Source organism: Lemur catta, chromosome 1 (genome assembly GCF_020740605.2).
Source record: "Lemur catta isolate mLemCat1 chromosome 1, mLemCat1.pri, whole genome shotgun sequence".
Taxonomy (NCBI): domain Eukaryota; kingdom Metazoa; phylum Chordata; class Mammalia; order Primates; family Lemuridae; genus Lemur; species Lemur catta.
In genome coordinates, this window is record NC_059128.1 from 269,093,507 (window position 1) to 269,108,746 (window position 15,240).

Consider the following 15,240-nt stretch of genomic DNA (forward strand, 5'->3'; position numbering starts at 1 on the left):
CAGGATATAAAATGTAATCTACAGTATAACCTCAAAAATGCTTTTAAAAATGACATAAAACAGACACTTGTGGGTGGTGGATTATGCATGTTTTTATATATTTTCTAAGTCTCCTACAATGAATTTGTAATTCTTCCCCAATTCAAAATCTAACTTAAACATAATTTTAAAAATGACTCCTCCAAACTTTAAAGCCCGTTTAAAGCCCTAAACTCTGTTCCTATTGGTTATATTTATTACAAAAAAATACAGAGGAAACTGTTTTTAAAATGGTGAATTTTTTTAAGCTTTAAATTTTTAAGCTTTAAAAAGCTTTAATAAGGTTTACGGACAACTGCCAAAGAAAATACAGATATCTCTGTACTTTTAACTCATTCCTACAACCTGTGAATTCTCTAAGTATTGTCCCATATATCAGCATTGGCACAATTCAATCATTTTCATCAGAATATAAAGAAAATACAGGACATGCATAACTTAAGGGTCAATATTTCCTTTTTGGGTAAAGCCTAGCCACAGATGAGCAGTCTTAAGGTCAAAGAGAAAAATTTTAGTTTAACACTAAATCTAATATCATTAAACCTAAGTCATATGAATAAACTTAACCTCTGTTCAAAGCAGTCTTAGACATCTACATCCATGCTGATAAATATTTTAGGAATGAAATGAAAAACAACTTCCCATACTAAAAGTTCATCCATCATGCAAGTTTTCATATGGTAAAATAAATACTTTACAAAACTGAGTTCACAACAGGAGCATACCAATCCCCCCTTCTACAACCCACCATGCCAGACCATAAGCTTTCCACATTTGCTTACATTCTGAAAATAACTACTTTACGTGCCAGGAGTGCACCGGGCTTAAGTTGTCAAAAAATATCATACTTCAAGTGTAATTGGGTAAGAAGTATGAGCACACACACCAGCAGCCTTCCAAAACAAGGGGGAAAAAAATGAAAGCTTAACCCCAGCATTTCCAGCAACCCAGAAACAGAGTACAATTCCTTATAAAACGTACATGCCTACATACCCATATGCACAATAAAATACATATGGCAATGGCATGTCTACCTCCCTTCCTTTTAGTGGGCAGCTGACATTTCACACAATGTTCAGAGTCACATACCTTGGGTCTCAAAGGGTCCCCCAATTCCTATTACAACAGTGCTCAACACAAAAAGACAAATTGATCACTGGACCCTCTATCATCTCATATTACTATTTCACAGAGAGGTTGTAGATGGTGCCTGGTAATTCTACTTACCCTGCCCCAAAACAGAGTTTTGTCCAATAAGGCTATGCCTTCCTCAAGTGGGCCAGATTTTTCTTAAGGCTCTTGGCTCAGTATTATCTAATAGTATTAACCTAGCATTAGTACACATTAAACTAGACGCAGCAACATGGAACAAAAAAAGGATGAATCAAAGTGATAAAGAGACTAGAAGTCAGAGGACAAGGATTGGGCTTTTGAACTCTAATATTTGTGTGATTTTGAGCAACTCAACATCTCCAGATCCTACTTTCTTCATGTGACAAATGAAGGGTCTTAGAACTGAGGTCTTACGGGTTCTATAATACCTGCTCCAAAACCTGACTCTCTTCCTAGACAGCAGTAGGTTGAGTTGACCCTTATAGAGCTACACTGTCCAAGATGGTAGCCACTAGCCACATGTGACTACTGAGTACTTGACATGTGGCTGGTCTGAATTAAAATATGCTCTGCATAAAAATTTTGAAGACATAATAGGAAAAAAAGAACGTAATATATTTCATGAATAGCTTTTATATTGATCACATGTTGACATAATATTTTGGACTTATTCACATTAGAATTAATTTCATCTGTTTATTTTACTTTTTTTATGTGGCTACTTGAAAATTTCAAATTAGATCTAATGGTCCCATTATTATACTTCTACTGGGTAGCTCAGGAGAGTATCTGAATGGAAGGAACACTGTCATTCCCCAGCTCTTCATCTTTAGGACTTGGAGCTTACCATTTCCATACTATACATATAAACAGCTGTTTTAAAGCCATGCTTTTGTTTTCATATTTTGCATACCAACAACAAATCAATAGCAAATACCATTGGTCTAAAAATAATCAATTTCATTTCATTTACTCTGGAGCTGAATCTTAATTATCAACTACAAGTGTTAAGGATAATCCTAAATGGATGAGCTTTCATGCAGGCACCTGTAGCCTGTTTTCAGTTTCCTTTGAATTGAATATATATTTAAAGTAACAATTTAGTTTCCTTCAAAAGATAATTAAAATCTTCTATTTTTAAAAACTCACATTTTAATTTAGTAGAAACAACTAAAATGAACTTGTATGGATGGACTGCATTTTTATTTTTATTTCATTGATATCTAACTAGGAACTTTTCAAGTACTTTTTGTAATCTGTATCACTTTATTTAATGTGTTTTAAATAATCACAGAGGCAGAGATAGCTCCTAGAGAGTTTGTTTACTTAGAAATACAATAGACTATGAACAAAGTCAATAAAATATTAGTAAGATTCAGGTGAATCGAGAGTGAGTACCCAAGTATTTGTCTCAGAACATACTCTTGGACTGCCAATTTTTTCATTTTGATGATGTTAAACACAGGCATACATCTAACTGCCTGCAAAATCAACTACTGATTATTTAAAGTCACATAAAGCAAGCAAAAATCTAACTCTGCAATCTGGAGCCAACAAAGGCCACCCATTTCAGATTGGGCTTGAAGCATGACCAGTTATGATGGCTCAAATATTTTCTGATATACAAAAGCAGAAACAGAACTGAGAATAAAATATATGTTCTTGTGGAGAAAATTTTTTAAAATAAAGCTTCTCTAATTGCATAAACTATGTAACCATCAGAAAAATACATGGGAATTAAAGATTTCTTAAATTTTCAAATTCTAATATATTTAAAACAAATTTTCAAACCCATATAATGTAAATTACCACCCACTCTCTCTTTATGGGAGAAAAAGTATAATTTTAAAATATGACTAGCATAATATGAGAGAACATATATTCAAACATATAATTAGTCTTTCTGATTTTCATCAATCAACACTATGTAAGACTTGCACAAGTTGTCATGTGTTTTTTCCGAAGGCAGTATGTAGAAGTGCTAAGATAAAATGTTTTCTTGATACATATCTCAAAATTTTAAAAAAAGAAATGCCAAGATTTAAAACTATCAAGCTTGAATTACCCTTCTGATTACTCTTAAAGGTAACCAAGGGTTAAAAAAAAAAAAGTTATAAAACCAAGAGCAGCTTTTGAGGAATGTTGATACTCTGGACATTTCCTTAGGATACAATCCTGTAATATGTCAAACTATTGGGACATATTTCAAATAAGTCTTTAAGTGCAGATAAAATGCCTACTACAAAACCTCCAAATACTTCCTCACAATGATGATTACACCAAGGCTGCTAAGAAGTATAGTTTTTCCCATGTCTATATTTCCCCACATATTTTCTGGTATATATCTTCTTCATTTGATCACTTCTAGAATAACTGAGATGAGTAAGAAAATAAGTAATTTAAATAAATTTTTAAATGACAGTCCCATTTTTAATGACGTAAATACATTAAGGTTAATTTTCCTCTTTTCCATAGATCTTCTCATTCTGTTTCAGTAATATTGGTTAACATAAATAGATCTGAAAAGCTGTGTAGCAACAGAAAAGAGGTTCAACGTGACAGGCAGATCTAGCTTAAAAGCAGTTTTCAGTATCATGCTCTTTTCTAAAAACCTCAATGCTTGTTTTGTCTGCTATTCCTTTCAAAGAACAAGCTCAACAACAAAATTGCTTTGGGGAAGTCTCTAGATCAAATGAAAGATAGTTTACCAACAGGGAGAATAAACTGACACTACCATTACTATCCACACAGCCACTGGAATTATCACTTTGTTCCATCATTATGGCTGGAAGGATTTCCCAGGAAAGCAAATCTAAACCATCTTGGGTTCTATCAGCCAGAATGGAGGCTCAGCCTTTCAGTGTTCCTATCATGAAAATGAAAAAGCATTTCCTACCTCGTCCTCTATCACTCCACAAAGATTTGCTTCCTATAGCTAGCAGATAAGGAAAAGTGGACAAATCCCAAAAATCTACTCTAATGGCTCACAAAAAATGTTTGCTTTGGTTCAAAATGTTAGTCTACCCATTTTCCTCTACATTCCTACAGTACTATATTTCCTCTATATCCCAGAATGCTAGTTGTCACCCAATATCCTGCCACGCCTTTAAGAAGAGAACCTGGAATGTACTCCTGGTGGCAATGCTCCCAGCTAATAGAGCACATTTACCAGCCTCCCTTGCAGCTGGGTTCACCATCTGGCCAATGAGATTAAGCAGGACATTGACAAGGACTTCTGCAAAAGTTCCTAAACCTAACCGAACCATAGTCATCAACAGCAATCTCCATTTTAGGAACATTTGAAAGCATCCCATTGCTAATAAAATCAAGTTCAAATTCATCGAGGGCATCCAAAACCTGTAACCTCCTATCATCTCTCTCACCCACAAACCCATGGTTTCTTCTTTTTAACCTCCACACTCTTGCTGTTCTTTGTTGAAAAGCCCTTCCATGCCCCAGTTCACCTCTACTCATCCTTGAAACTCAGTTCAAGTGCTGCCTGCCTTCTCTCTATAGAGACTACACCCTCTCTACAAGTCCCCTGCATCCAATTATTTCTGCATCTCTTTTTCCCCCCATTACATTAGGCTGTGAAACTCCTCAAGGCACAGACTGAGTTACCTGTTTATTCACAGTCCCGCCCAGGTGCTAGGGCTCCTGTCATAATTGCAACATAACCCATCCATAAAACAGGTGATGATTTTAAAAATTCAAGAAGAGAGACAGAAATAGTGAGAGAGTAAAGCAATAATAACTAAAAAATCATAACTCCAAATCAGCATCAACATCACAGAAGACAATCACAAATGCCCTGAGAAAATGTGGAGTGGAGACAGACAGAACAGATGAATGCATAATCCAAATATCCAATTAAATATCCTGCATTAAAACTTCTCCTGGTCTGCTAACAGAAGAAGCACAGGTTTGGGCTTGGGTTTGGCTTTCATGTGTTTAACCTCTGATATGAATGAGCAAATGAGCAATGAAGTCAACATGTCAGATTTTTTCATAAGTCTAAACAATTGATATTATGATGCAGAAAATTCACAATGACATAAATTTAACCTTTGAATCCAGCTCTCATAAGTGATGTGAAATATTCAAATAGAAAATAAAGACAAAGAAAGGAACTGCCTAGAAACAAGGTAGGTCTGTCTCCTATCTTGTTTACTTAAGTATACCCTCTCTGCCACCACAATGTTCATTATCTTCCTCCTGGACAGCTCTAATGGTCATGTTGATAAATTACATAGTCTTAAGGCCATCTCTACCCAACAGCGTTGGCTTCCACTCAGTTTCAGCCAAACAGTCACATGGCCACCCTGTCATCACCTGGAAATCTTCCAGCTTCCTTCAGGGATTTCCTTCTCTCCTATTTCACTGAACAAGCAGAGAGAGATTCCAAAATTACAATTTTGTCACAAATGTACTCTTAAAAGGAGAACCCTTCACAATTCCTCAAGGAGCACCAACATGTAAGCTGTAAACTGCCTTCACATGCAAACATCTTGTGGGTTAGCCAAGTATCACCCCTACCCCCCACCCATGGACAAAACAACTACAACTACAGAATTTTAATTTTTGGTTTATTTTTATTGGGTTTAAATTTTCTAGAGTCTGTGGTGTAAGAAGATTTAACACTCGACATAAAACATAAAAAACAAGACTGAGAAAATACTAGCAAGGCTAATAGTAATGACATCAATTAGATTTTCAATGCCTGTCAAGTTAATGGTATATAGCAGCATTGGCTTCAGGCCCTCGAACTTGAAAAGTACAATTCTTTTAGAGAACGGAGGTAACAGAATTCAATATTTTTTAAAAGGGCCAATTTTTATCCTCTTCACACTAAAGCAAAAAGTAAATATTAGCTGTAAAATGGCAAAACAAGCAAGCAGCAAACAGAAAAAAAACAATGACAATGAAATTTTCATATTGATGGCCACTCAATTTAATTCCAATTGATGATATTTCCTTTTAAAACTCCTCTGTCTTATTCACACAAAATCATTTCTAAGCACCCTCAATTGAAAATATCCCAATCAATCATGGCATGAAACATTTCAAGGATGAGGCATTTTTGCTCAGTCAACTGAATTTCTAAAATAGAGTTGCAAATGACTGAACATTATTAAGTTACTGACTCATAAACAATATTAACTTCTCTCCCTTACCACTTGTTTTTAATATTTAACCGCCCAAAGCAGATCCTCTGTCTTCAAGTATTCTTTTACATCAAATATATAATATAGTTCTTTCCCCCAGATATCTAAGTTTACCTTTGGGTACTGAACAGATGAGAGACCTTTGATAAGACTACATAAACTATCCCACCCACAATATACTTTGATAAGACTACATAAACTATCCCACCCACGATATACTGCCTTCCAAATGGTGTTCGTCTAGATCCCTTACCCAACTTAACTTTTTCCAAGTCCACCTACTCTCTTGTATTTATTTGTCTACCCACCAGGGGCAAGAACCTCAAAAATATTTGTGAAATGAAAGAGTGAATTTTCTTTATCTGGGTGTGCCTATAAGAATCTAGGTTTCACAGTGTATGAAAATAAGTTAGTAACTTTTCCACAGAAATTTGATTTTAATTTTAGATTGCTAATTAATATGTATCTGTGAATAAATTATTCTTAGAATGATTAGCGTGCATATTTTCACATTTCTATGGGAGTTTCCCAGGAATTCTTAGATCCTGAAACTAACAGACTGCAATGACAAAACTGTATTTGTTTTAAACGAACCATAATAAGCAATTAAGAGTACCAAGATGGCGAATATTTGCTAAACAGGACTTTTCACATGATGGATGGGTTTTAATGTTAGTCTCTGAAGACTTAAGCTAAGATTTCAAAAACTTTGCATCAGTTTTAAAGGTTCAACCTTCAAAGTAGATAAGGATTTTTTTTTGAAAGATGGAAAAAAATCAATAAATATGGTTAAGAAATAGTACTATCTTTATCATGTGTGCCTCTCAATTCAATTACAAACAAAATAACTGAGTAATATTTATAAAAACAATGCAAGTAAGCTTTTGAAAATTCATCCAATAGTAGCATGACATAAAAAGTCTTTTTTTAGATTAATCAAACCTTAATGGATAATACCATTTTCTTTATTTTCTGTTAAAAAAAATGTGTTGCCTCACTAAGTTTTCTTTAAAATAACAACCAAACATGCACAGACAAAGAAAAACTGAACAAACGATTTTGTGGTAACTGGGGGGGAGACTGCATGTCTAAAACACGCAAATGTATCTCAACAGTAGGATTAAATCTCTTGTTTTTCTTCCTGTGAAATGTGTCCATGGGGTCAAAATATATTACACTCATTGAAGCTTTGAAATTTATCGAAGCAACAAGAGTAATAATGCATTTCTTCACTTAAGACAAATGACTTCTCTTTATATAACAGATCTCTTATTCTCATACATATACTTCAAGGGTGAAAAGTAACATTTCCGTCTCTATCACCTAGGATGCCTTATGTTTTTCAATGATGATAGTATGTGGCTTTCTCTGGAAGCTAATTGAGAGCCTAGAACACATTATTAGATTTCCTAGAGAAAGAATCAGGCAAAGAACAATTCCTATCACCAAAATCACTCAAAAGCCAAAAAAAGTAAAAATTTTTCTTGTTGAATCAAATTTCTCACCTGAAAATCTCCTGAACTGGGGGCAAGAAAAAGAAAGAGATCTGGAAATTAGAAGATTCAAACGTTGTTTTGGGTCCATCACTAACATGACCTTAAAAAATCACTGCACTTTGTTCATCAGGATCTGTTCACTTACAAAACAGGCTTATTCTTTTCCCTTTGTGGAAATGTTTATCTTATTTATTCCCTATCCCTACTCACAGACCCTCCACACGTGGTTCTGGGACCATCTCATTCACTTGTCATTGTACAAGCTCTGAGCACGAAGTTTATTATAAATATGGCTTCTGTAGTTACATCTTCCTACTTAAACCCCCTTTTTGTTTTCTTTTGGTTGAGTAGGACAATCATAAATACGTGAGCTGGTTAACAAAACTCAGATATTTTTGTTTTGAAATAGTATATGAATTAATATATGCATACCCTGATGGCACAGTATAGGCACTGTGCAAGCGCGTTGGTTACTACTACTAGATATGAAGATGATGATGATGTGAAATGGATAAGTCTCACACATAGTTGAAAGTTAAAAAAAAAAAACCTGTCTAATGTTTCACTTATTGACAAGTGAGTTTACTTATTGGTAAACTAAGACTATTGCAGGAAATAGGCAGTTTGTTGAGTCCTTGAGACTTTGCTTCTGATTCTTCAATGAGTTAATCATAATTTAATCACAGTGTCCCCAGTTTCACGTACTCAAAGCTTTCAAATATCCTTAAGCTTAATTTTGAAATTGAGATTGAAAACCTTTTATGAGCAAAATATGCTGATTTTTAAAAAAATGTATGGTTCAATTAAGCAGTAGATCACTATAAAGCCTTAAAGATGTGATAGCCACAATATGACTGGTTATATAAATCCATTTTATTTTGAAACTGACTTCTTAGAGAAATGCTGCATTCTCAAGCAGTCTGCTTTTTGGTTTGCTTGTCCTTCGGTGAACATCACTTCAAGCTTCCATTCTAGGACCAAAATTCTTTTGCTGGCATTTGAAATCTTCCATTTCTGCCCAGATTGGCAAAGACTGTTTATTCATTTTTCTGGAAAAGGTCTTGCTGAAAACTAAACCAAGCTTGTTCACAGCTCCCTCCCTGCACACGGCTGATAGCCAACTAATACTTGCATTAATAATCAAGCCAGTGTATAAACATAAACTTGCTCAATATAAGACGTGTGGCAAGATGCCAGCGTGCGCAACATTAAAAATAGGTCTTTCCCACTGTGTAAAAACTGCTTATGCTTTTGTACATTTCTGTACTGTTTTAAATTTTTAAATGAGCATGAATTATTTTAATATTTTTCAAAAAGCCAACTGAAATATAAAATATACATATTTAATAAATGAAATTTTACAACATGTATTCTGAAAATTTTATCTGAGATATGTGCCTTTCAAATTTAAATCACATTCATTCATTGTCATGGAGAACAAACTGCCTATTTCCTGCAATAGTCTTAATTGACCAATAAGTAAACTCACTTGTCAATAAATGAAACATTAGACAGGTTTTTTTTTTTAACTTTCAACTATGTGTGAGACTTAAATATGTCCATTTCATCATCATCATCTTCATATCTAGTAGTAGTAACCAACGCTTGCATAGTGCCTATACTGTGCCATCAGGGTACACATATATTAATTCATATACTGTTTCAAGATTTTACATATATATTAATTCAATCCTCAATAACTAGAAAGACTATATTTCATTTTCCAAAGAAAACAAACGGAGGCACAGAAGCTTGCCCATGGTCAACAGCTCAAAAGGGACGGTGCCAGGATTTATGTTCATGCACCTTCCTGCCCTGGTCCACCTCTTGATTAGTGAGCAATGCTGCCTTCTTGACACACCTGAGAATGACTCAGTGTTACTCGTCTAACTTCATGCCTGGCCTGGAAATCAACATTATAAATGCAAGAACAATTCCAGTTCTTTCCATAGAGCTAGGGTTCTAAAAATCTTTCATCTTCCTCATTTCAACTATCTTCTTTCCTAAATTATAACCCTAGAAACATTCAAGCTAAATCTGTACTGCAAAATGTAGTTACATATAATAAATCTAAATAAAATGGCCTCTTAGCTCCCTATTGCAGCTAAGATTTAATACATGCGAACCTGAGTCTTCTGTAGCCTTCTCTAAACTAGCTAATCTAGTAAGCATTATTTTTTCATAAAACTGCTAACTGATAAACATGTTTAGACTTTTGTCTTTTAATAAATGGCTTTATTCCTAGACTAATCATTCTAAAACACTTTTTCGTGGATTTCCTCTTCTAAGGAGGTACTAGTAAAGTGTATCTACTAACTAAGATCAATCTGAAGAGGAAAATTTATCAGACCTTTTTTTGTAAGAAAAATACTAGTGTCCTCATAGAAACGGTTATTTCTTAAGCTATCGCCATTAAACTGAAGAAACAGTTACATAACATATTCCTCGTCACTAAGGTTTTCATTTGCAAAATCAGTCTGAGGGTTTGGGTTCTGTCTGCTGTTCTTTTTATAACAACAAAAAAATAAGAAATATACATTTTATTGCTTAAACTTGCAATTCATTCAAGGGTGAGCTCATTCCTTCCCCTTAGCTTCCCCCACCCACTCAGGGGGCTGTATCTGCATATTGGCTGTGAGATTCAGGGTGACAGCATTCCCAAGAACATGCAGAAGATGGCATTTAGCATCAAACCCCACTTCATATATTTGTAGCTGGGATCCCACTATGAAAAGCAAAAGATTTTTTTTCCTGCTTTCTTGAGTCCTTTTCTGTCTATAAAGCCAAACTCCTTTGCTCGACTCATTGCAAAACTTATTCTATTTTGTGGAGTAAATTGTTGCCCGAATCTAGAATCAAACAAAGCCAACTGAGATCTGTAAAGTTTAAAAAAAAAAGGGGGGGGAAGAATTTCATAATCAAGCATAGTGAGACAGAAAACCACCAGTCAAAAACAAAACCAAAAAAATTCAATTTGTCCCACCCTTCTTGCTGCCCAGCAAATCACTTTTTTCATCATATACTCCCCTTCATCAAGATGCTACTGAAGATAGAGCTGAGCTCTGAGATGCCTTCAACTCCTTATTTCTAATTCCCTACTCCTCTCCAGAGAGTACCCTGCACTAGCATCTGCCACAGTTCATAAGCCTATATTTATAACGATTTGTTTATTGTCTGTCTTCCCCACAAGACTGGAGCCTTCATGAAGGAAAAGACTTGTTTTGTTCACTATGATGTCTTCAGAGACGGGGGACAGGGCTTAGCCCAAAAAGAGAATCAATAAAAATTTCCCTAATGAATACATGGAAAGATTAATCAAATCCCACACTTGCTTACTCTTTCATTATTAAGAACCTCACCTGCGCCTGGCTCTAAACCAGGCACTTGGAATAAAAAGGTGAAGACAAACTCCCTACCCACACACTTGGGCTCTTGAGTGTGTGTGTTGGGGGAGGGGATGGAGCATGTGCATACCCCTGGGAGGGGAGAGGTGGAAAGAGGCATGTAAACAAACACTGTACATGCAAACACTTCGCCTCCATCCCCAGACCTAGGATATAAACCTGGCTGGAAATTTACTACTAGGAAATGCTCCAGGATTATGTCATCCCATTGTTCCTTTGATTTTTAAATACAGGAAGTTTACCCTGTAACATTTTTACTCAGTATATACCATCTAATCTGTTTGCTCCTTTCAGTACTTAGCACATTCTACTTTCTTTTGTAATCATGTGCACATTTTATTTACCCTTTAAATTTCCTGGGAGGCAGGGGAGGAGGGAAGGGATACTGAGGTATGCAAACTAAACCTTACATACTGGAAGCTTTACATTTAAAGTACATTTGCATAGGTTTATCTTTACCTTTGCAATTGATATAATAAGGTAGAGATTTTAAAAGAAATGTATTTATGAAAGATGCTTTGTAAATCTCTTAAGGTAATAAGATTTGCAGAAACAGAATATACATTTCCATTGAATTTAATCTACTCCTTCAGTAATAGTTCAGTGTCACATGAAAGGCAAATAATAGCTATGCTGATTTCTAGAATGACTGACAACACTCACACAAGTAATTGCAGAGAAGTCTCTAGCATATCATTCACAGCAACATAGACATCCTCTAGCAACAGGAGAAAGCCTTAACCATACAGATAACCTCTCCCTTTTCCTGCAAACTAATACACAATTCAACTGATCACATTATTCACTTTTTAATTTTTTTAAATTGTCATTCCTAATATAATCTTGTGATCTTGCATGTTCCTTTTCCTTTCCTCAGTCAGGACCAGGAATTATTATTCCATCTAGTAACTTCTCTGCAGTATTAATAGCCTTGCAAGTGCCATTCAGGAACCTCTGCTGGTTAGGGTGACAAGAGAGAAGCTTTTGCAGCCTGCCTGTTATCACGGTTTCCTACTGATTAGCAAGAAAACAGTGCCTCCTTATATTCACCATCAAATCTGAGCTTCACCATCCGGAGTGTTATGGCAGTACTAGTCACTAGCAGTAGGTTTCTAAAATCTGTGAATTAGCACCACCACCAAGGCAAGATAATTGTCATTAGATTAAGCCCTCAATACAGGAAAATAAAATTAAGAGGAAGCAAGTTTAAATAAATAAATAAATGTCAGAGTTGTTAAACTCATACCTCTATCACTACACCAGGCAAAATCATCAACACAGCCAACAAGGATGCTTCCTTGCAAGCCAAGGCCCCATTATTATTGCCCTTATTCATTTCTTTTTTAGAGCCACCTGCAGCAGACCTATTTTCTAAGCCCTATAAGACCGTCAACACGTAATTACATCTTTTCAGTGGATACAGACAGAGCTCGATAAATCCCCCTCAAACCTCATTAGAGTGAATTTACCTACTCTTCTACCAACACTTTGCAAAATGGACTAATGTGATTCTCACCTCCACCCTTTAAAGGAGGTGACAATAGCTAGTGAAAATGTCCAGAAAGATGGCAGAAAGAGCAAAGAAATGCAATTAAACAGGCCAAAAAATAAGTCCAAATCCTATCTGCCTACATGCTGCCTCTTTTTATACAGAAAAAAATATTACTCAAGAAACTTAAACATTTAAGTTTTGACAAAAGCTTCAAAAATGAAGGTTATGATATGCCTTTAATTACTTAATTTGTATTTTTAATTTATATTAAGACCATTCAAGAAAACTGAAATAATTACCGAAGAAATCAGAATTCCTTTAATTAAGTGCATTTTTAAAAAAACAAGGAAAAGCAAATTCTTGGACTCTTAAAACAACCTGTCTTAACTAGCCCTAAGGTGATCCTTGAGCCACTTGTGGGTAAAAATCAGAAAGGAAAAAGTTCAATGACCTTGCAAATTAGGGACTAAAAAACCGTAATGGTGCGATTGTACAACCTCAGTAGAATTACGGAAATTACTTTTTTGGAAAATTACTATGAGGTAGGGAGAAAAGGAGGGGGAAAAATGGGGAGGGAAGGTTGCATGTGGTTAAGATACCAAACAGGAACCCAATCGATGCGAAATATACAACCTCCTGTGCCCCAACTGTCAGGCAAACAACTTCTAAGCATCTTTAGATAAAAAGAAAAATAGTCCTTGCACACAGGCGTTAGCTGAATGTTCCAGAGTTGGATGAATGGGGAAGACTTGTTATACACCTAGTGGTGGGTGGATTTCGCCAGGCTGCAGCCTCCACAGAGCTTTTCTTTGCTGCACTGCAGAGGCGCCATCTTCTCCGTCTTAATCTTCACTCAATTCAATCCTTTTATCCGCACCCCCCAAAAAAGACCCTGTGGACCCTCCCCTGCATCCTGCGCCCCGGACTAAACTAGAGTCCCCAGAGCTTCCAGGGAAGAGGCCGCGCCTTAATCAGACAAACGCCTCCTTGGATGCGCAGGAGGGGAGAGCCCGCGCCTTCCCTCCGCCCGCCGCTGCCCTTTGCAGACAGACGCACACCCCACTCTCCGCGTATTTTCCCCCAAGGACTTTGCAGCCCAGCTCAGAATTAACCAGCCTCCGAGGGTGATCCGGGGTGGGAAGCAGAGGAGCCCCGAGGCTCCACCAGAGGCCCCAGCGGGGTCCCAGCCCCCTCCGGGACAGACGCGCAGCGCCGGGAAGGAGTCGGGCGGGAGCCTCGCGGCGCACAGACTCCACCGCGGCTCACCCACCGCGCCCCGGGCCGGCGAGGGCGGGGTGTCGCGGCTTTTGTTCCCGGGGACCTTCTCCCTCTCTGGGAGAAAGTGAAGGTGCCAGAGAACGCCCGGGACATCCAGGCTCGGGGAAGGTACGGGGTGGCCATGGGTCTCCGACCCCTCCCATCTCTTGCAACTTACACAAAAGGGAAACACGGAATTGCACAAAGTTTGCCTGCGGAAGGCGGTAGGCGACCCCGGCGCCGGCTGGGGTCGCACCCAGGCGGCCGCGGGCAGCAGCCGGGAACGAGAAGAGAGAGGAGGTTCGGGTTAGGAAGGGGGATGGGGGTGAGAAGGAAAAGAGAAGCGAGGGGACCCCGGCTTCCCGAGCTGTCCCGAGTCCTCCTCCCCAGGGCCCCAGAGAAAGGAAAGGGCGATTTAAGAGCCAGGGACTGGATTCAGGGTGGCTGCATTTTCGGCTTTCTCCACGTGCTCCCTCCCCATTTCCCCCTCTGATGTCTCTTGGCTCCCCGGCCCCCACTCCCGAGGCAGGAACTGAGTCAGGGTCTGAGCCCTCGGTCGCCTCCTCCCCTTCTCGCCCCGGGCTGGCGCGGACCGGGGGAGCCCAGCGCCTCGCCCGCTCTCCCTTCGCGGGCTGGGGCGCGCGTCCCCGGGCAGGGCTGGGCCGGCGGCGGGGATGCGCAGGGCGCCCGCAAGCGGGGGCGGCGGGGCAAAGGGTCCCCTTGACAGCCCCCTGCTTCTCTGGATTAAAGAGGGGGATCGGGTCTGCATCATGCCCGCCTCCCCCCGCCTTCCCAGGCACGGCACCCACCTCCAGCGCCCGAGCCGTCCAGGCGGCCAGCAGGAGCAGTGCCAAACCCGGCAGCATCGCGACCCTGCGCGGGGCTCCGAGTGCGCTGCTGTGCGAGTGGGATCCGCCGCGCCCTTGCTCTGCCCGCGCCGCCGCCGCCGCCGTCTCCGGGGGCCCCGCGCTCGCGCTGCTCCCGGTGCTCTCGCCCACCGCTGCCGAGGAAACTGACGGAGCCGGAGCGCGGCGGCGGGGCTCGGAGCCCGGAGTCAGCTGATCCGGCCCACCCCGCTCCGCACCCGACAGCGACCCCTAGCGGCCCGCCGGGGAGCTGCGCCCGCGCGCGCCGGGAGGGGCCCGCTCGCCCCGCGCCCACAGGTGCAGCCTGCGCCCCGCGGCCGGCGGCCCAGCCGGGCTGCGGGAACAGCAGGAGGGAGAGTCTGGGGCTGGGAGAGGGACGGTGCAGGATCAGGGAAAGGTGAGTCGTAG

The 15,240-nt window shown here is 39.3% G+C and overlaps 1 protein-coding gene across 1 annotated transcript in view; it reads right to left on the reverse strand.

The window, feature by feature from the left end:
- Positions 1 to 15,017, reverse strand: part of LOC123630660 (amyloid beta precursor protein) — a 245,622-nt gene extending 230,605 nt beyond the window's left edge. Inside the window, 1 exon segment of the mRNA XM_045540498.1 lies at positions 14,776 to 15,017. Within this exon segment, the coding sequence (XP_045396454.1) occupies positions 14,776 to 14,832 (57 nt within the window). The 5' untranslated portion in view covers positions 14,833 to 15,017.
- Positions 15,018 to 15,240: the final 223 nt, after the last annotated feature.